General features: G+C 40.6%; 1 protein-coding gene across 2 annotated transcripts in view; it reads left to right on the top strand.

Annotated features, from left to right (window-relative positions):
* Nucleotides 1-21,306, top strand: part of sbf2 (SET binding factor 2) — an 86,001-nt gene that overhangs the window by 46,170 nt on the left and 18,525 nt on the right. For both annotated transcript variants that reach the window (XM_017404330.3, XM_017404337.3), the window contains exons 15-26: nucleotides 116-225; nucleotides 866-1,015; nucleotides 6,147-6,215; nucleotides 14,619-14,789; nucleotides 14,939-15,210; nucleotides 16,255-16,427; nucleotides 16,631-16,704; nucleotides 19,017-19,212; nucleotides 19,417-19,544; nucleotides 20,535-20,710; nucleotides 20,801-20,934; nucleotides 21,030-21,231. In XM_017404330.3, the coding sequence (XP_017259819.1) occupies nucleotides 116-225; nucleotides 866-1,015; nucleotides 6,147-6,215; nucleotides 14,619-14,789; nucleotides 14,939-15,210; nucleotides 16,255-16,427; nucleotides 16,631-16,704; nucleotides 19,017-19,212; nucleotides 19,417-19,544; nucleotides 20,535-20,710; nucleotides 20,801-20,934; nucleotides 21,030-21,231 (1,855 nt within the window). The remainder of the gene's footprint in view (nucleotides 1-115; nucleotides 226-865; nucleotides 1,016-6,146; nucleotides 6,216-14,618; nucleotides 14,790-14,938; nucleotides 15,211-16,254; nucleotides 16,428-16,630; nucleotides 16,705-19,016; nucleotides 19,213-19,416; nucleotides 19,545-20,534; nucleotides 20,711-20,800; nucleotides 20,935-21,029; nucleotides 21,232-21,306) is intronic.

Here is a 21,306-nt window from a genome sequence, read left to right as displayed (position 1 = left end):
TTCACGTGAGCATTTACTGGAAACGTTTACACAGCTGCTGTGTTTTCTTTCAGATTTGTGTGAAATGCCTTTGCAGCAGCTTAGCTTTAAACCTGTCGTCATTTTTCTGTTCCAGTGTCCATTATCGGGAAGAGCGGCTCTGTGTTTAACAGCGCTCGAAGGCTGGAGGTGGTCAGGAGCTGCATTTCCTTCATCTTTGACAACAAGACCCTGGAGACTGAGAAGGTGAAGCACGCTGTCTTTCATCAGAGGAGCTAATCAACCGTTAGACAAGCGCATAAGCCAGAGGCATCCATCCTCTGAGTTCCACCACTCCAGCAAATGGTCATGAAGCTGCAAATGTCCTTCATCGTCCTCATTTTTTTCCAGCTGGCAAACACAGAGGCTCCGTTTTAAATACTGCAGGTCATTAATCAAACCCGCTCAGGAGCCATTTCCAAAGACACCTCCAAAGGAAAAATGGACATTTATTAGTTTCCATCACTTGTGTTTGTTTCTGCAAGCATTTACTGCAGGCCATCGTATTTAAGTAATAATAATAAAGTGAGCTGATGGGCAATTAAATATGAATATATATATATCTTCCAGCTCTGCACCTTTATGCACAATGTAAGAAGGCATAGCAGACAACCTCTGTTTACCTGAAGAGCCTGGAAATCTATAAACCCCATTTGGTCCGATGATCCCTTCAAGTCAAACAGATCAGCAAAGGCTGCCATAATCGTAAACTATAAGCTGGTCAACAAACATCTGCTTCCAGAAGTGGTTTCTGTTTTGTCAAAATAAAATGAGAGAATACTCATGAAATTGCTGCGTTGCTCCAGTTACCTCAACCCCTGGGCTTTGTTGCTCTTTACCCAAACAGACACTGCCTGCTGCACTGCGAGCGCTGAAAGGTAAGGCTGCCCGCCAGTGTCTGACTGATGAACTGAGCCTTCACGTTCAGCAGAACCGCGCCATACTGGACCATCAACAGTTTGACTACACAGTCCGGATGATGAACTGTGCTCTTCAGGTAAGGGACTTGGTGGATAATCATGTTTCCCAAATCGCACATTTATTGACTTGTACTTTACTGTGACGTGATGCGAAACGTACAAGAAAAACAACACAGCCACGAGGGCACGGATCATTGCTTCAGCCAGCTAATCTGTCACTTGTTTGGAAAATGATTTGGCTGTTTTTACTCTTATGAGATGTTTTTTTCCGACTAATAAAATGCAGGTTAAAAAATGGGTGGGTTGCCTAAACCTCTACAACATTAACAAACAAGTCTGAACCCAAGTTTTTGTTGTTGCTTATTTTGATCTTTAAATTTACAGTCCCAAAATGATCCGAGGGATTGTTTGAGCATAGAAATTTAATCAAAAGTTGTTGGATTGTGATTATTTAAACTCATAGTATGCCATTTATTTATTTTTCCCAACAACGTTGTAGTAAAAAAGCAGCATGTTGTGTAACTTGGTGTAAAAAGAGCTGTGCTTTTGTTTATCTGAGTAGTCTGTCTGTTTGTCTCCTCATTTTCGAGCATCCTGTCCAAAGTTAAGTAATGTTTTTTGCAGCTTGTAAAAAGCCTCTAAAGCTGTACTCACCCAGAGCAGCCAGGTCTTTATTGGAAGTTCCTCTTGTTTTACTGTGCCGAATCAGCTCATTCCAGTGATTTTTTTTTTTTTATTAATCTTCAGGTGTCCTAACGGAGTGCTGCTTTTACGGAGCAACCTCAGATTCCGGTCATTCTTTACCCCCCACAAATAACGAACAGCCACTTAATTCCATCACCTCCAAGAACTTACGAGGCCATCCGATGTGTCATTTGTTCTGCGGTTACGCAAAGGTGCAAAATGGAGCGTACGGTTTGCGCACAGGAAGACGCAAAAAGGAATGTAAACTAATGTCTTTTGTCCTGCGCAATGTTTGGCAGCTTTCATTTCCAGGAGCAGAGGTGAACTCTGACGTGTTTGCAAAGTAGTTTATCACAGTCATTTGATGAGAAGCCAGAAAGTGGTGATAAATTAAGTGATTTCTGCGATCTTATTTGGACACCATCTTCAGTCAGTACTTAAATTGTAAGCTGAGTCTCAAATGATCCGAATTGTTGTACTTTTTCCATAGTATTTGTCATTATTGAAGGGATATCTTATAGTTAAAAAAACAGTTTTTGTTATAAAGTGATTTTCTGGTTTGTCTGTTGGTTAATATGAGAAACTTTAGTACTACACAATGAACATCACCTGAAGGGCTCGAAATAAAATGCATGACTGATTCTGTGAAGCAGATTTCTGTCATCCATACGCAGAAAATACAAATGCAATCTGCAAAATAGCATTATATAATTTTATTTAAAACTAAGAGTTTCCAAGTTTAAAGTACGTTTTTCCCTCTCTTGATTTGCTTTGGCAAGCTGCTGGAAAAAACAGTGATCCAAAGCAATATGTGGAAAAAAGTAATAATTTCACACATGGTGAAGAGATCTGATGTGGCGTGCAGTTTCTGAAGGAAGTTTGTGTGGGTATTATATTGATTTAGCATATTATTTATCATTTTTTTAAGATGTGTTGCATTTGTTCACCATTGTCAGATGATCTGTGAATGGAACATGAACGATGCATGTCAGGGCCAGTAATTGCTTTCATATTTTGCACCTTTCTTTCAGCGTCCAGCCACGCAAGAGCCCCAAGAAAGATATTACGAGCACATCTGTGCTTGAGTTCATGAGCTACCCTGTTAAAAATGCGTAATGACCCCATGTGTCTTCGTTAGAATTCCTGGCATTATGTGTTGATGTGACACATTGATTCGCGATGACATCACTAATCGGAGGCCAATCACAACATTTCTTGTTTAGCTGTCGTCTCTGGGCTAATGACCCTGTTGTCTGCTTGCAATCAGTGTTTTCCTTTGGAAGGTTTAGAAGGGCTGCAGTATGTAATACCAAAGCACTATAGTTTAAGGGGGGGGGGGCGTTATAATCTTTAACAGTATTACTTGTTGCCATTAAGAAAAACTGTGTAATGCATTATGTAACATGAGCTGTTGTTGCTTGTTGTTTTCCTGATTGAACAGTTCTCATCAGTAACTGTGTTGTTTCTCAGCCACGAGTCATGCACAGTAATGACCCTCATTAGGGTCTTGGAGCTAATTGCACAATAATCTGTCTGTTTTTCTTTGTGTGTGTGTGTGTGTGTGTGTGTAGACTAAGGTCAGTGCTCCAGCTTGTAGAAATTAACATTGTGCAAGCCATGGGGGGAATGAGCCCTGCTGTGGATGTGTCGTGGCATCTCAACCATTTCCTGTCAGATAGGATTATGAGCCCTCTGCGCGCCGCTCTCTTATGGACGAGGGCCTCACGGTGGTGCTCAAAAACGCGCTCTGCGTTGCAGTTCGCTGTGAGGGGAGGAAGTGATGTGGGACGGTTATGCAAAAGGGGGATGCAGCGGCACCGAGTCCGTGAGTTCTGCATGAGCCTGAGCTTAATTGTCTGAACAGAGCTCAGATGGACTTGGAGAACAAAACTGATGTTTTTGACGACCGTCCTATAACAGATGCAGGCTGCTGACGTCACAGTTAATCATTTGGAGTCCCTTCCTTCTGAGTCTGTACCCCTTATTCCTCCTCTGTAGCCTGATCACTGCCTGCTGGACTTCAGTCACTTTAATCATGTCCTTTAATAGCTTATAGACAGCTTCATTGCATTAAGTCTCTTGCTGTAAGAGCACGTCCTCTGTCTGCCTCAGAAGCTTTAATGGACTGCCTTATGTAACATGGTCACTGGTAATCTGCGACTGGTATCATTCTCACATTTAGATAACTGCTTTTTTAGGATATCCACCAGTATTACAAGGTAACATCTGCTGTATTCAGGATTCATGCTTTTGCTGCATATTTGAGCAGCACAGAGGGTCGATATTCGGTTTATTCTTCTTTATTAGAGATTCCTCGGAGTAAAAATAAACAACCCAGCAAAATCTGTCCTTTTTGGTCAACCACATAAAATTCATAAAAGTATGCATAAGTATCAATTCATGTTGCAGCTTTCTTGAAAAGTGCTAACTGCTTTCCATCACACGGGAAGTTACTATTTCTTCACATCCTGCAGCTTTTTTTGTGCACCTTCCTTTCTTTCTCTTCTGGTTCACTGAATACGTGTCCGAAGCAGAATAGCCACGTTTAGTCATCGTTGCTGTTTCAGCTCCGGCAGCTTTTGGAATGAGGGAAAACGATGAGACATGCTCCAAATAATAGGAGGAAATGAAGACCGCAGGGTGTCCTTGCAAACAGACGCGTGAGGTGACCATCGCCTCTTCCCATTATTCCTGAAATCGTAAATAAGTTAATGTTCACTCCCCCACGGGGCTACGTGTGGATCTTTTCATCGTTGTGACGATGAGTAAATCCTAATTATAATATTCCCAATATTTCAGCTTTCACTTGTTATTATCTGCTGACTGTTAGTTGACCTTCACAGCTGCTGAGCTGCTTCTTATCGCCTCTGTTTGCTCTTAGGAGATAAAAGTAGAGGTTTTTATTAATAGTTATGGCTTGAATAAAGCTGAATTGTGTTCCTGTCTTCATCTGAAGTGGCCTTTTCAGAGCTGAAACTGCCGCCTCTAAGTTTCTGTTCCATCAGGTTTTCTCTCTTTTTGCAGAAACGATGCTGCTTTCCGAAACAGCCTGACTTTTTTGGGTGTCTGTTCATTTCCACTTGTTTTTCTAATCGACTGCGGCCCATGAACTCCTCTGACCTGCAGCATTGTTGTTGATGCTGATAAACAAAGCTTTGGGGCCGTTCCAGTAAGCTGGAACATTTTTTACCGCAGCCCAAATAAGAGCGAGGAAAAACACCAGCGACGAGAAAACTAAAACAGAAACTATGCTGCTCAGTCGATGGGGGGTCTGGCTTTCATGTGTTTTGCATTTTCTCCCCTCTGTACATTCTTGCGCGTATGTTTTGAGGAATGGTGGTAACAGCGGCCCCCCATCGCAGACCTTTATCAGAAAGAGCAGCATTCCTCTGCCTGTATCGCCCATCAACATGACCAACTCTGATTGTACACTGCACAGCTTTAGGGAAACATAGATGTGAACTTATATTTCTGAGAACAAAAAGCAACCGTGCTGAGGTGCAGATATTTGTCTGATATGAGGTCACTGGTTGGGTCACGAGCTGCAGCAGCAGGTCAGAAACAGGACTGCTGTTTGTGCCGGCTCCTAAATCAAGTTTCCTCTGGCCATTCATGCTCACGGAGTTCAACAAATAAATCCCGACACAGCTTACCAGAGATGAGAACTAATTTCCTGTGGGTGCAGAACTTTTGAGTCTAACTTACTTCTTTTTCTCCTTTTCTCATCACTCTGATGTGATCTCTGTATGACCTGTTAAGTTTGGGCCCCTAAGCCCTTTTGTTTTAAGCCTCCTAATGCTCTATTTATCTGGGTGCAATGTTCTGGAACACACCAGCAAGAACCTTCTCTTTACCATGAATGACCCACAAATACAAAAGTGCTTTGACATGGTGTGTCAGAGATGAAATGTTTTAACTACTCGCTGATTAAAAATTAAATAAATAGCGAAAATTCTCTGGCTGAAGAGGTTCAAGTAGGAGATGCAACACTTCATAAAACAAATTACTGGAGTTCATGCAACATCTTGTCATTTATTTGAATAGGACTTGCACGGCAATCAGATTCAGGAATGCTAACTTTGAAATTGTCAATAAATTGAAAACTGAAGCATTCTGATAATTGTGTCAAGGCAGGGATTATATAAGGCTATTGAAAGCACATGTCCTAATAATGGAGGAGCCGGGGGGGGGTTTTGGCTGGCCAATTTTTTTTTTAACATTACCCAGATTTTATATAACACATTTGCTGAAGGAAATATTCTTTGCCCCCAGTATCACATCTTTGTGATGCTAATTCACAGCTGGTTGTCAGTTGTGCACCAAAAGATGAAAGCTTTTTTTTTTTTTTTAGAGTTTTTTTAAATTCTCCTTTAAATTAAAGCAAGCTCTCTGGCTGTAGGCTGTGCTACCTGTCTGCTCCTCACTGTGTAGCTCAGGTAAAGAAAAAGTTGTTGTTATTTTAAATATTGCTGTGTTTTTTTTAGCGCCTCTCACTTCTCGTCTCCCCTGTTGTTCCGCCCGCAGGATTGCTCCAGCTCCGAGGAGTACACAGTAGCTGCTGCACTGCTGCCCCTGTCAACAGCCTTTTACAGGGTAAGGAAATTCTTTAAAACACAATAATGTATGAGTTGGCAGGCCATCAAATTGGCATACAGTATATAAGCTTTTTTATTTTTTGTATATGTCTTGTTTTGTTTTGTTTTTGTAAGTGACTGTGGCTAAAATATCTCCACAAATGTTAACGAACAAAACGCCTAAGATGCAACTGAAGTCATTGAAATACGAGGTTCCAAGTTACAATTTTGCTGGATAAATTGAATTTTTATTTTGTCTTTAACTAATAAAACTATCCATGCAGTTCTTACCATGGTCTGAGCAGCATTGAAAAGTAAATGAAACACTTAGATAATCATTCAAACATCAGCGTCATTGTAAACCTAAATAATCCAGTCCTGATTAGGTTTAAGGTAAGTCTTCCGCGTTGTGGGCAGAGAATACCCTGGGGAACACCTGCTGTCTCAACCTTTGACCTTTGCTGATCTTTCAGTGTCTATATTCAACGCAGCATGTTTAAGTTCCCACAGAGAAGTGTGAAGAACAGGCCGTGGACTTTGGTTTCCAAATCATAATACCAGCGAGGGGCAGCTCCTCTGTGCTTTCTTGTTGCTACAGAGACAGACACAACTGTGCACGCTGGCTTATTGTCAGATATCAGTGCTTTCCCCTGATGGGCAGGACTGGGACGTCTCCACATGACTCGTCCAGTTCACACCTCTTTCCCCTTTGGTTCATAGAAATCCTATTGATGAGACATATGTGTTGCTTTTCTCTTTTCTCCTCAGGCCTCCAGCACTGAAACTCTATGGTGTCTGCGGCTCTTAGCTCGCTGTTTCTTAAACCCTTCAACAATTACACACTAAACACTTGATTTTCCACTGTTTCCGTGAAAAGGTTAGAAAAGATTTTGGCCAGTTAAATGAAATGATATTTGGAGAAACCTGTTATTTGTTTTGGTTTTTCACAGATGACATGTTGTAGCACTGCCTCTCCCAGAGGGTGAAAAATAAAGTAAGGTCAAGCAGGAACTTGCCAGAGTATCTTTAATCTCTGGTTGCAGACTTCTATGTTCGTGGAGTGATTCACAAATGTGAGGTAAACACAGTTTGGTTGAGAGTCTTCAGAACGGCTGTCATCTTGGTTTGGGTTGGGATTCAGAGGCATGCATATTCCTGACATGCTGCCATTGATCTGTAGTGCTTTGTCTCATATGGTCCAAGGCATCTGTAATCAGTGGGTTTATTTTGTATGTATATAATCCATCCCAAGAAGTTTGGTAATATAACTGGAATTTCCTTATTTTGCAAAGATCATCACACTGAAAGCTTAGATGAGTGTTCGATTAAAGGAGGAGGTTTTTACATTCTTGCTTTTGAAATGTCAGCAAAAAATCTTTCTTGTGTTTTTAGCTTCTTAAAACATTTTCAAGTTACAGTACCAATAAATAAAATTTAAAAAAGCGTCCTAAATTCCACTTCTGTTAAAGGACCTTTATTAAATCAATTGAAGTTATGGATTAACTTCTGAGACTTTCTCAAAATCAGTGTTAGACAAGATAATTAAACACCAGTCAATAGACTGATATTAAAGAAGCCTTAAGGGTCAAAATCCTGTATAAAATTACTGAAACACATGTAAAACACGTGCAGCTGGAGAGCTCAACACTTTCTTTAGTTTTTAAATTGTATCTAAGTACTCATAATTTCACTAAAATCTTTAATGTGTTAAACTTATAGTCAGATATGCCTTCTTTGTTTTCCAATTATTTTGGAACAAGTAAGACCTGCTGCAGTCTGTCTAACAAATCTTGCTGCAGACCTGATCTGTATTTCTTTAAAGATAATTCTTTAATGGGACACTTTTAACAAAAATAAAAGAACTCAGAGATGTAAATTCCAACAGCGTAACTTTGTTAGCTTTAAATTTTCACTAAATGTTTATTCTTCAATCAGACCTTTACATTGTTATTTCCAATCTAAAGAGGTGCTATCGATGGCCAAAATGACCAAAACTGTCACATCTCAATAGTTTTTGAGCTTGACTGTGTGTAACCTTGTAATACTGCAGGACGGCCATATGCCATGATAAAATTCAGGGCAAAGTGAACTGATGAGTACAGTATAAGATTGTGGCGCAATTGTTGCGTTGTGTAAGAAAAAGGATCTGATACTAGAGAAACCACAAGGAAAGTGACATGAAAGTTTTTCCAATGTTGAAGGAAGTCCCCGTGCTTTGTGTGGCTCCACTGCAGGAACTGCAGCTCACAGATCTCGAGTTGTAGGGTCTTTTTCAGCTCCTGAGTCTGAGTGGGTGTTTCCCCAGCCTGAGGGCATCCTGGACAAGAACTGGTCCAAACGAGTGAGGGGACATTCAGGTTCATTTGAAGGAGGGTTCTGTGAAGTACCTGAGAGTAGTCAGTCGACCCTTTTCGCAAAACACTTTCAATCTGGGCCCGTGACAAACCCTTTATGTCATGGTGTGATTTATGTAAGGACCTTTACATCCTTTATGTAAGGATGCCATGGGATGTAGTCACATAGCTGAAACTCTCAGTATGTGCAAAGGTAAGCTGGCATTGCAGCTCGAGGGTGTAAGGTAGTGATATCTGTACAACAAGCCAACCATAGGATTTAGAATTTGAGATGCCCAACTCACATTTTAAACATAGGTTCCACAATGCAGGCTTCATTGGGTAAGCACACATTGTCACAAGATGTTGCCAGCTCAGTTGGTGCGTTTCCGAAAAGCTAGAAGCAGCAAAAAGACGGTCACATCTTTGTCATCATATGACAGAGCTGTTTTGTGAAAAGGGCTTGTATTGTCTGGCCTGCAGTGATCAGTGTGCTCACATTTGGAGAAGCGGGAAGGATTTGTTGCAAGAAAGCCAAGCTAACTGTGGCTTTGAACAGGTTCACCAAAGAAGTAAATTCTTCACCATTTAAAACAACTTAAACCTCAAATATTTCATTGCATTTTCTTTATTAAAAACTGTAATGTAGATTTTACATCAGATGGGTTTTAAATGAGACATTAACATGGATTGGTCTGTTTTGTGTTGTGAGTAATCAGTCAGCCCTTTTCAAGCTGGGGCTGGGACAAAGTCTTTGTGCCTCAATGTGAAGTGTTTTCATCAGATGGTGGAAATAACCATGTGATTAAAATCTGGATTTAACACCCAAACTGGCTTTACAGTACCCACTGGGTGAGCTTTGCACTTCATTGTTTAAAAAGACTTTTCAGAAACGTTTTACAGACTGGACTTTATTTATAAAGCTGCAGTTTGGTTGACACAAAAATGCCAAATTGTTTTTGAAAAAAACAATTTATAATAGGACAATTTTATTTTTATGATCTGGATATTTTTTAAATGTTGTTGCTATTAGCTTTTCTATTTTTCTCGAAAAAAAAAATGACTCAATGTTGTCATTTGACACTCTTTTAAAAATGACTAGCTTCATAAACAATTTCATCATTTTTCTAATAATTGCAAAATCTTCATCTTTTAAAGAGACCTTTCACCAAGATTTAAGAAGGAATTACCTCATAAATACCCTTTATACAGATTTAATGAATCATGTTTTTTTTTGTTTTGTTTTACTGTTGAGGAAATAAATCATTTTTGAGTGGTATTGCTTGCCAGACTTTAGGTAAGAAATTGCCCTCCTCTGTTCAGGGACCACTGCTGGTAAAAGTTCAGGTTCAGCCTTTTGTTTGGTATTCTTGGCCGGGCTCCTGTAAGCTCACGCTGTGTTCATGCCGTCAGCAGCACTGTCTTCGTAATCCCTTAGTTTGCAGGTCAGGGAACATGGGAAGATGTTTCTTATTGCAAGTACTCTCCTAAGCTACAGTTTTATACCTCCCCTTGTGTTGACACTGAATCTGGCCCAAATATAGAGTTGTGTTGTTGTGCTTTCCCATTTTTGGGGGTTTCCCTTTAGCTGTGCCCTATTTTAACGTTTTATTCAAACACATTGAAGATAGTATTCATTAGATTATCTTTTTATAAAATGTCCCTTTGTTAAAGTTTGACATTTTGTTTTAAGGGCTTGTTTTTCTGACATTTCTTTTTATTATCTGCAGCGGAGTGGGTTTATCAGGAGATGAGCAGATGTCACTGACGTCTGGATATGTTGTTCTGCCGTTTCCAGTCTCATATCGTATCTCCTGTCGCAGTTTGAATGTGTCGCCAGTTTAAATGTCTGCTCGAGGATAACACAGATTGAATATGGCAAGTGGTGAAAAGCTTGAGCACAGATCTGGATGAATTACTCAACAAGAACACTTGACTGTTTGCATTCTTTTTACTGGAGTTTATGCGGGGAAGAAGTTGTGAACTCACTCTGTCAAACTGATTTCCACATTGTCCTCACGATGAAGTGTGACGTACTTGATGAACTTTTTGCATGTAACAAATGTTCTTGACCTGCCGTATGCATGTTTACTTTGTTTCAGAACATTTATGTTACTTGTGCATTAGTTTTTTGGCGCAGTTTCGGCCTATGGATGGCTTGACAGGCTTGTTTATTAGTTTGATGTGTGTTTCTCGGCTGTTTTACATGACCTAATACTATAAATACACATCAAAAAGCTGGCCTGTCAATGGTTTTGACAGTTGATTAGTTTCCTTAAAACACATTAACTCTTGTGGAGTTGCAGGAATGAGGAGATAAATTGGTTTTAGGTCAGGAATTTGTTCTCACGAAGGTCTTGTCTAGAAATAATGACTGGTTTGTATCAGCAGTTCAAGAATGCTCCAAATTCTCCCAAAACATGTAAATAACATTGCTGCCCCAAGGCTTACGACAATACAGATACATCAGTCTTAACTCGGTGTCTCTGTTCAAGTATGCACTTGCTTTCAGTGACCGCACGTGTCATCTCTTTGTCTCTCAGAGATACGGCAGGCTTGTGCGATGCAAGATGAATGTTTGGAGGCCATCGTCAGTCATACTGCAAGCCTCTAAATTAGGTTCCAGAGTTCAAAACAAGATCTTAAAATCTGATACCTTAATTCCTTTGACCCATATACTGAGTTTTCTCCATTTTGTCCCCCCCCCTCCGTGGTGTTTTTCAGCTTGTTTTTCACCCTTTCTCCCTCAAACCTGCATTCCTCCACTTTGTTGGTCACATAGCCAGATGGGTTCGACATCGTCACACTCCCTCCTTCCTCCTTCATCTCTGCGGCCTACCTTCCTTTCTTCCTCCCTTTCCTCTCCATTCCCCTGTCCTTCCCTGTCCTCCTCCTTGCACATCTGTCTTTGGGGTCCATTTATAAACTTTGCGTACCATCATTAATGAGAGCTGCCGACCTCGGTCAGAATGACCCGAGCATATCCGGACGAGTCAGAAAAGTACAGCCAGGCTGAATATAGACAGCACTGACAAATAACACACTCGCACCCCCTTCGCAAACATAGACACACACCCGCGGAACATCTGCTGTGAGACTCCTAACACACTCAATTGACAGAAAAGCATCAGTGGATCTAGAGTTCTTCTAATATTTGTCAGTATTTGTTTATGGCTCTTTTTTGTGACTGTGCAGAAATCGATGAGGTGCAACATATTTTCTACTCTACAAATCTTTAACCTTGATCAATTTGAGGTATTACAGCCTCTTATCGAAACATTTCTTCTGGTTTCTTTCAGCAATGCGCTTGCCTAATCCCCAACTCGAAGGCAGCATGTTTGGTTGCTCCAATAGCAGAGTGAGATTAATCATCTGTCTCCCTGAGTGAACTGTTAATCTAAACAGGCGGTCATTAATGTCATCTTAACGTTGGCTTATGATCTACTGCGAGGCTGCACTCCGGCACGCTGCGTGTTGATATCAGGAGAAATCTTTCACAGCAGGCGTTTAGATGAAGGCAGGGGAGGCAGGTTTACAGTTTATAGGTTAGGTATAATTTAAAATTTATTGACTGAGTAAATCCTGCAGAAGGAGCCAAACACTTTCAACCTAAATAGATTGAAATACTCCTTGTTGTCGTCGTGGGACAATTAAAATCATATATTTTGCAGTGGAGCCAAAAAAATTATTATAACCATGCTTACTTTTAACTCATTACAATTATATTAAAATTTGATTTTGTGTAGTTCCACTTCTTTTATATTGCACTTTTTTTCTCCTGTTGACATCTCAGATTTCTTTTGAATATACTGCAGATTTGTTATTGGCAGACAGTCATAAAGTACTTTCCTATTCCATGCAACCATTGCCTATCTATATCTAAGTATTTTACACTCAGAGATTATCCCATCATGGAAACTTGCATGGTTCAGTGTCTTGTCCAGGAACGTTAAAAAGCTAAAATGGATGACCTGTGTGGCAACCACATTTTTCCACTTGAAGAGAATTAACTTTAAAAACTGATCCTGGCCAATAGCTTGTCAGATTAGTGTTGGATTGTCCAAGAGCATGACCAGTTTGTTAACTAAAATATTCCAGCCTCTGCTGGGCTGGCAGCTTGTCTGCACATATTTTACAGTGAGGACTTGTAAGATTGATAACTTTGGTATTCCCCAAACTTCTCTTCTGGTACCGAAAATCTTGTTTGTGAAATTTGATTTCTGTAAAACAAATGGCATTCCCATAAGCCTCAGCTGCACTCTGTGCATGCTGATAATGAAGTGACTAAACTGTGTTTCCACTTAAAATGAGCATGTAGTTTTTGAATACTCAGCATTTTTTATAACCAGTGTTCCTGATTTGATTCTGAGCACTCAAAAAAATGTAATAATTTACAGGCAGGCGTTTACGTCTATTTCTTGTTGCTCTGCGTCATCAACCAGCAGGATATCAAAGCCTCTAACTTAACACAACTTTAAAAGTTACATTTCCCCCCAAAATACTGTTTGGTTAACTAATTTTAGAAAAAAAAACTCAGCAGGAACTTTAACTTCAGCTACATAAATATCGGCAAGTGTTTTTTAAAGATGTCTAACCAATGTTTTTCCAAATGAAACACGCAGATTCTGTTTTTTCCCCTCAATTTCTACAGTGTAAAAAAAAAAATATCTGGCATAAAAGCGATAACATAATACAACTGAAGCACAAGGAATAATGGTTAACATATAAACACCTACAAATCAGGAGCGAGACTCAGATCCAGGAGGACTTTCTGTGTGTTCGCTGCTGTGAGGGCATTGGCTCGAAGCTCAGCTCTCTGCTGGCGTCTGGCCCACCACAGTGGGAGTAGAACTGTTTTGGTTCTGTCTCTTGTAATTACAGTAACCCCTAGTTCTCATTCTTCAAAAGCAAACTATGAAGTGATAATAGACACGACTGGATTGTGTCAGACTCCAGGGAGAGAAATGAGAAGCTAATCTAATAACGGGCCCGAGCCTTCCATCTGGCCCTCAGGCTTTGCTGGGAGAGGGACGGATGGTGAAAGTTTGGTTTTGTGGCTGGTCATTTATTTGAAGGCGGCTTCTGTTGAGGTCATGCAATTAATTTTTTGGGGGTTGAGGTTTTTCTTTTCAGCATTGCTTGGTGTGTCTTATTTGCACAGTGCAATTCGACAATGACGCGTTAATGCTTTTAGAACTTGGTGTTCCTCCTTCAGTGGCTGTTTTTGCAAGCAGCAGCTGATTTACTCTTCAGAGCACTCTAATGAAAGATAGCAACTCACTTTCCAAATAAATCATGACACAAAATACAGGAGGGGATGGTGCGTTGCTCCAGTAGTGGGTGTTTTCTGTTTAAAAAGTTAACACTCAAACCTGTTTGCTAACCTTTTCTCCTTCTGCTGAGTGTTTTTGGGTTTTCTCTTGCAGCAAACATGCAGAGGGAAATAAACTCGCACCGTCTCAGACTGCAGGATCGGGCAGCAGTGATGAGATCCTGCAGACCCTCCCTGATTTCCACTAGAATTCAAATTGTTCCTATTTGGTTTATTTTAACTGTGAAAACTTGTGTTTGTTCTGACTAATGATGACAAAACTGTGTTTAAAACCTGCATTTAAAAACTCTACATACAAATAATTTTGATGTTCGAGACTAATGGGGGAAAAAAAGGGGATTTAAATTTAAATCTGTTTTAAACAGAGGCTTGTCTTCTGCCATTCTTAAGCCTAAAAAACATCCAGTTTTTATTTTACTATGAAAATCCACCTATCTATCTTATTTATAATCTTCCTCTTTTTCTTTTGGGTGTTCCCTTTTCAAGGGTCAACACAGCGAGTCCTCCTCCTCTATCTAAGTGTTATTTATATCCTCATTTTCTTTTAATACTTGCCTAACAAGCCCGTTTTCACAACATTTTCCAAGATTTGTAGCCTTTTTTTAGGGGCTACAAGTATCCAATTTTTCCCAAAATATGTAGAATATGTGAAGCATTCAGTATTGATCAGAAAACTACAAACAGCATTAACTGAGACCAATATGTTAGTATTTTATTGTTTAAGATTGTCCTGACTTGAGGTGTTTTGTTTTTGTAGAGGCTGGCTGCAGGAGTGAACCAGTTTGCCTACACCTGCATCCAGGACCATCCCATCTGGACCAACCAGCAGTTCTGGGAAGCTACTTTCTACAGTGAAGTTCAGAGTCAGATCCGAGCCCTTTACCTTAGCACGCCAGAACAAAACGGGGACGTCATCTCCAGGCTAAAAGTAAGAAAGCAACAACTGGATTAAAAGTTCAGGAGCAAAATAAAATCTGTTGAACTTGGCTGTCCTAATGCACATTAAAGTTGAAATAATTGAACTATAGAATATTAATCTGTAAGTTTTTTTAATGATGGTTAAATGTATTTTTGCAGGATGTGGGCTCCCTGCCTGCTGCAGGTAGAGATGAGGAGCAGACGGCCATGGCCTTGGCGGCTGAGCAGCTACGCTTATGGCCCAGCCTGAGCAAGGAGAAGCAACAGGAGCTGGTGAAGAATGAGGAAAACACTGTTTTCTGTCAGGCCATCCACTATGCCAACCTCATGGTTTACCTGCTGGTTCCTTTGGACACCAGCAAGAACAAGCTCCTACGCAGCGCACCGGCTGCTGACTGGGAGAGTGGCAGCAACAGCATCGTAACAAACAGGTCAGCGGCTTGACAACATGGTGGTTCACTCGCTTAGTAAAGAATCTATGCTGCTTTAACAGTGGTGCATTTTTTCTGTCATTAAGCATAGTCAGATTGTAACATGTCACAAGCTTGTTCAGAATAAGTTAAGGTAAAACAATCAGTGGCGTTTGGAGGAAACCTTTAGTTAAGTTTTTGTGATCCATGAGGCTGTGAACCTCTTTATATTAAGGCGATGATAAGCATGTGGGTGGATGTGACATAAATCCAGTCAACGTGATACTTTTGTTTCAAGCCAAACAGAATGCAGCTCTCTTTTCTGTTTTCAACCCAAATCCATCGTGCAGGGCTCACATTGCTAGCTCACAAAACAGAGTGTGACTCATGTTTATCCATTTGGACATCTAAAACAGTCTCTTTTTTTCATTTTTTTTAAAAATGGGCTACACCCAGTGATTTTCCTCTGCTTTGCAGTAACTGTAGAGTAAATTAAGCATGGAAAATAACCACGCGTGCGCGGTGAAACTGGAAGGAATTTATTGATCCAAATGTCAGAAATTAATCCCGACACAATTATGCAACGCCATATTTGATTTCCAATTGTTGTTACAAGATGTTCAGTGTTTAATGTGTTGATTCATATTTTATATTTGGCCACAAGACAATGTGACAATTTTGTTTGGTCTGTTTCTAATGAGATTACAAAAATATTGCAGACACGAGTTTATTTTTGTGGAAATTTTGACTGTTTTGTTCTCAGTTTTCCTCCTAGACGTGTTTGCTCCTTTTCGAGAACATTTTGATTTCGTCACCTTGTATTTTGTCTATCCGAGAAAAGACTGCATCACTGTTTCTTGGGAAACATTCTTCTCAGATAATATAATCTAAACGACCGAAGCAGCCATCAACACTTTGCTTATGTCGGACTGAAAAGTGCTCTCACATTCTCTGCTCTTTATCGGAGTGCATGTTCAAACCCATATCTGTCAACACACAACTCTCCTCCTGGACACGGAGCTTTGACCTTTCTCAGTTTCACTGTGTCATCATTTATATTGGCAGCATTGCTGGCAGCGTGGCGGAGAGCTTTGATACAGAAAGTGGCTTTGAGGATTCGGAGAACAGCGACGTGGCAAACTCTGTGGTCAGGTTTGTCGCCCGCTTCGTCGACAAGGTGTGCACGGAGAGCGGCGTAACCCAGGAGCACATCAAGAGCCTGCACAGCATGATCCCAGGTACAGCGTTCGCACTCAGTCCCAGCCCAGATTCCTTCTGATTTATACTCAACATGAATGCTTGTATTCTGAGCTTAAGCCAACATCCACAGGAGCCAATGAGCTCCTAAACTCTCAACCTGTCAAAAGGCCTTGGGAAGTGTGTACATACTGTACATAATACTGTGTTTATGTGTTAACTGATCCTAACCTCTGACCCACAGGAATCGTAGCGATGCAGATGGAGGCTTTAGAAGCAGTTCATAGGGAGAGCAGGAGGTTACCTCCCATTCAGAAGGTGAGTATTGTTCCTCATTTAGTCAATTATTATTACTGGAAATAATAATACCAGCACACTAAAGAGAACCAACTTTGGGCTTCTTCAGTGATTCTCTTCTGAATGCACTACTAGCATTCAATCATCCAATTTTTAGCTATTTTTTGTACAGTTTTTTTGAGAAATGTTGCAGATGCATCAAACTAGGAAGGTTCTCCCAGTCTCATTGGATACAAGCAATTCAGTGACAATAAAGATTATTCAGACTAGTCATTATAAAGACTATTCATAGAATTCTGTCCAACAATATAACCTTGTTCAACATTGTAAATACCCCCACAATGAAGCCCAGGGTTTATGGTGGTAAAACGTAACACAGAAATTGCAGTTTGCGTGCTACTGCTGCGTTAACTGTCCCATCCTGACTGTTACCCTTACTCAGCGTTTGTGTCTGCGGTTCAGCAAATTATTTAATATGTCGAGACTGTGGCTAAAGGATATAGGATATAGATAAGTGCCGACTATGTAAAGAGGGTGGTTTAGTCACTGTCTGGGATGAAGTTACTGTAAAGAAGGGAGTTCTAAAGAAATGACGGAAAGCAGTGCTGTGTTTCTGTGGTTGTCTTCTACTTTGACCAATGCAAGTGACATAAATTTCATCAGAGCCTCAGGAAATCATGTGAAACTTGTGAAAACAATGAAAAATATGTCCTAACACTCAGTAAGAATCAAACCGTTTTTGTCCCATTATTTAGTAAAATCCTATATGTTTCTAATTATAATCAATACATCTGTATTGTAATTTAAAGGACGTTTTTTACTCACATTATGATTTTTTTTATGTCCAATTGCTGAATTTGGTCTTGTTATTGTTGTTGTGCAGAAGATCTTGCTGGATCTGTGCATTTATGACAAATATGGCAGTCACACAGTTATACACACAGATATGATCTGCTTCCAGTAGCTCCTTGGATTCTGGACCATTAACTGCCAGCATTATGCCAAAATACACTAAAAAGTATAACTCTGTCTGTGGACTCGTGACAGGACTAAATGGTCGAAGTAATGGCAGCAGTAACACCGAGGAGCTCTAATTAGCAGCTGAGTTTGCTGAGGTCATGATGTGCATTTGGACTGTCTTCTCAGTCTCGCTTTTCGCTCAAGGACAGATTCTGGAGGCTGTAGTTGTCTCCGAGCCAAACCTGAGCTCCCTCAGGTCGGCTGTGGCCTCAGCAGGAAAAAGCTGCAAACAATCTAATGTCCCTCTTCATTTATATCTGTGACAGGGGAACAAATGAGTGTTTCTGCAGCATTTCTGGAGGCCAGTAGGAACTGAATCAGTGAAGGGTGCAGACATGTCTGTGAGTCAGGTTTCATACGGTTATAAAAGGATGGTCATAAAGTGTCAGCTGTACGGTTAGTCATCCATTCTATCAAGAAGTCACAAGTGCAGTAGTTTGATTCCTGTTTGAGGCATGACTGTGGCAGTTTTTCTCCGCCCATAAGAAGATGCAAACATCATTAGCTTGTTCTTGGAAAGCAGGACATTCCTACCATTTCTTTTTAAATGAGTAGCTGTGTTCAAACTTGACTGGCAATGTGTTTTTCTCTTAAACAGAATCTAAAGAGACATTACACATACATTCATAAACTGAAGATTTTCAGTCTGATTTGTGGCACAAACAGCCAAAGTCGTGGGCTAATCGTTTAACTCTGTTTTCATTTTAAAAAAAGATAAAACAGACTAAATGAATAAAGAAAGGAGGTTTTGTAATACCAAGTAGTTGCACTGAAAGTGAAACCTGTGATTATGGTCAGAGAGGTCTGCACAGATTCAGCTTCACTTATGCTACATGTGAGAAATGCATCATGTCAGGGTCCAGATGTTCAGAGCATAATGTGAAAACTGATCATTGCTCAGTTAAACAATCAAGGCAAGCAGAAACGTTTTTGGAAGTTACAAATTTTGTTTCAAAAGTTGAGATGCAGATTTGTTCTCTGCAGAGTTGGAAAGTGTTTTTCTTGGACGAGGATTTTAAAAACGTTGCGTGATGGTCGGTGTGTTTGCAGGGTTTGTTCTTTTGTCGATGATGTGCAAGGAAGGTTCAAACCCATCCAACACGGCCATGTTGTGCTCCCATTTGACATTATAATGATAAATTTATTTCCTGCATCTGATTCAGTGACGCAGATGATTCTGTTGAGTTCTCAGCTTTGGGTTCCTTCTTGTCAGTGAAAAATGCCTCAGTTTAGGCTCGGACGTGCTGGTAGGCAGGTAGAGTTTGTGTGTCTGTTCTGATGTATAATTTGAGGCATTTTCTTTCCTCCGTCAGCCAAAAATTCTGCGTCCAGCGCTGCTTCCAGGAGAGGAGTTGGTGTCAGAGGGACTGAGGGTGCTTCTGGATCCTGACGGCAGAGAAGAGGCCACCGGGGGTCTCCTCGGGGGCCCTCACATCCTGCCAGCAGAGGGGGCTCTCTTTCTTACCACATACCGCATCATCTTTAAAGGCATTCCCCATGACCCACTGGGTAAATACTGAAGTTTCCACGTCTCACAAAAATATAAAGGCACTTACAATTACATAAACGACAAAAAGTAACATTTTCTTCAGATTCTCACATATTTAAACCTAAACTCATTTTATGCTTTAATGCAACTCTAGTTGAATGACGTCAGTTTAATGCAGCAGCCATCATGTCAGTGAAGTGATCTCTGTTCCTGTATGGGTGCAGTCGGGGAGCAGGCGGTTATCAGAGCTTTCCCTGTGGCGACGTTGACCAAAGAGAAGAAGATCAGCATCCAAAACCAGCTGCAGCAGAACATGCAGGAAGGCCTGCAGCTCCGCTCAGCGTCATTCCAGGTAAACAATACGACCACACTGCTTTTCTGTCCGCTTGGGTAAATTGTATGCATCTACTGTCAGCATGTGCAAGAAGGTTTGCACTGCAGCTTTTCTAGAATAAAACCACTCTTATGACCTAAAAGTGGGAACTCAAAAGGACCAAAGACCTTAAAGTCATGGTTCAAGAGCTTTACTTTTAATTGTCCTAAATTAAAGAATGATTATGAAACACCCGACATGAGACATGGAGATGGAAAAAGAATTTGGATTTTAACGCCCGTTTTGAAAGTTTAATGGTCTTAAACCTGACCTGACCTCGCTCCATCCTGCAGAGTTATGATGTACCATCAGATTTGTTTGATATATCCCAGTTTTTTCTAAGGCGTTAACCTCAGATACATTTATGCTGTGATAAAACTTCTTGGAGAAGAAATAGATGGGTGGTCTTCCATTCGTCACACCGTGGTCACCTGGGTCATTTAACACGACAGAATCTGGGTGGAAATGAGCTCATCCAGGGAGTCGGAGTTTTCAAAGCTCTAATGTCAGATAAAAACTGAAGGTAGTTATGTTTAAGAGTAAATAAATCCACTTTATGAACCTAATGTTACATTAAAATGGGTAATTTTCCATTTGCTGACAACTGTGTATGTCATGCTTTTGGAGGGTTAACATCTTTTAGAATCAAACTTCTCATTATCAAATAGAAAAACTATTTTAATTAAATTTCTTTAGATGTACTGCTGTAAAGCCTTTTTACGGATCATTCCTGATGGAGGTGACTGTATGTTGTTGGACCTTTAGTGGGGTTTTTTTGTTTTTTTTTTAACTTGTTTCCATCATCCATGGACTTGTATTACAGAGATTTGGCAATTCTGTCCTAATAAATTTTAAATGTATTTAAATTTGAATGAAATACATGGTGCTTGGGTTAAACAGTCTAAAAATGCAACATCTTAGCTGTTGCTTGTTTTTGTGAATAATCAGTTTGGGGTTTTTTCTCCACAGTTGATAAAAGTGGCTTTTGATGAGGAGGTTAGCTCAGAGATGGTGGAGATCTTCAGGAAGCACCTCCAGAGAATCCGCTACCCTCAGTCCATCTTCAGCTCCTTCGCCTTTGCAGCAGGACAAACAGTTCCTCAGCTAATCCTCCCCAAACCAAAGGAAAGAAACACAGGCTTCAGGTTTGTAATGCAGCTTTGGACTCACTTTGTTTCTGTAAATCAGTTGAGTTTAATTAAATAAAATCACCTCTGCTGTGTTCTGCCTCACAGAACGTTGTCAAAAACGATTGTCAAAGGCGCAAAGAGAGCTGGAAAGATCACCATGGGCCGAAGCAACCAGAGCTCACTGAAGAAGACCGACAGAGGCAGCCGAATGACCTGGCATGAAGACGATGACATTTCAAGTGAGAGAAGTGACACATTTATGTATCGTGTGGAAAGATCAAAATAGATGATAGATTTACGAATATAACTGAGTTTATTTTCATGTCTGATTTAGTATCGGATGAGGGCGAACCGCCCCCCAGCAGCACTCTGAGAGCCTCAGAAAAGTCCACCATGGAGCAGCTGGTGGAGCAGTCCTGTTTCCGTGACTACCAGCGTCTGGGCCTGGGCACCATCACTGTCAGCTCGTCCCGATCCAAGTCGGGCGAGCAGTTCAGGGTGACGGCCGTAAACAGGCTCTACTCCCTGTGCCGCAGGTACAGCAGTGTTATTGAGGTGTTTTTCTCACTGAATCAGTCCAAAAATCCTTCTGATCTGTGCTGATGTCACCT

The sequence above is a fragment of the Kryptolebias marmoratus genome, linkage group LG15, assembly GCF_001649575.2.
Source record: "Kryptolebias marmoratus isolate JLee-2015 linkage group LG15, ASM164957v2, whole genome shotgun sequence".
Classification (NCBI taxonomy): domain Eukaryota; kingdom Metazoa; phylum Chordata; class Actinopteri; order Cyprinodontiformes; family Rivulidae; genus Kryptolebias; species Kryptolebias marmoratus.
This window is presented reverse-complemented; position numbering and strand designations above follow the sequence as displayed.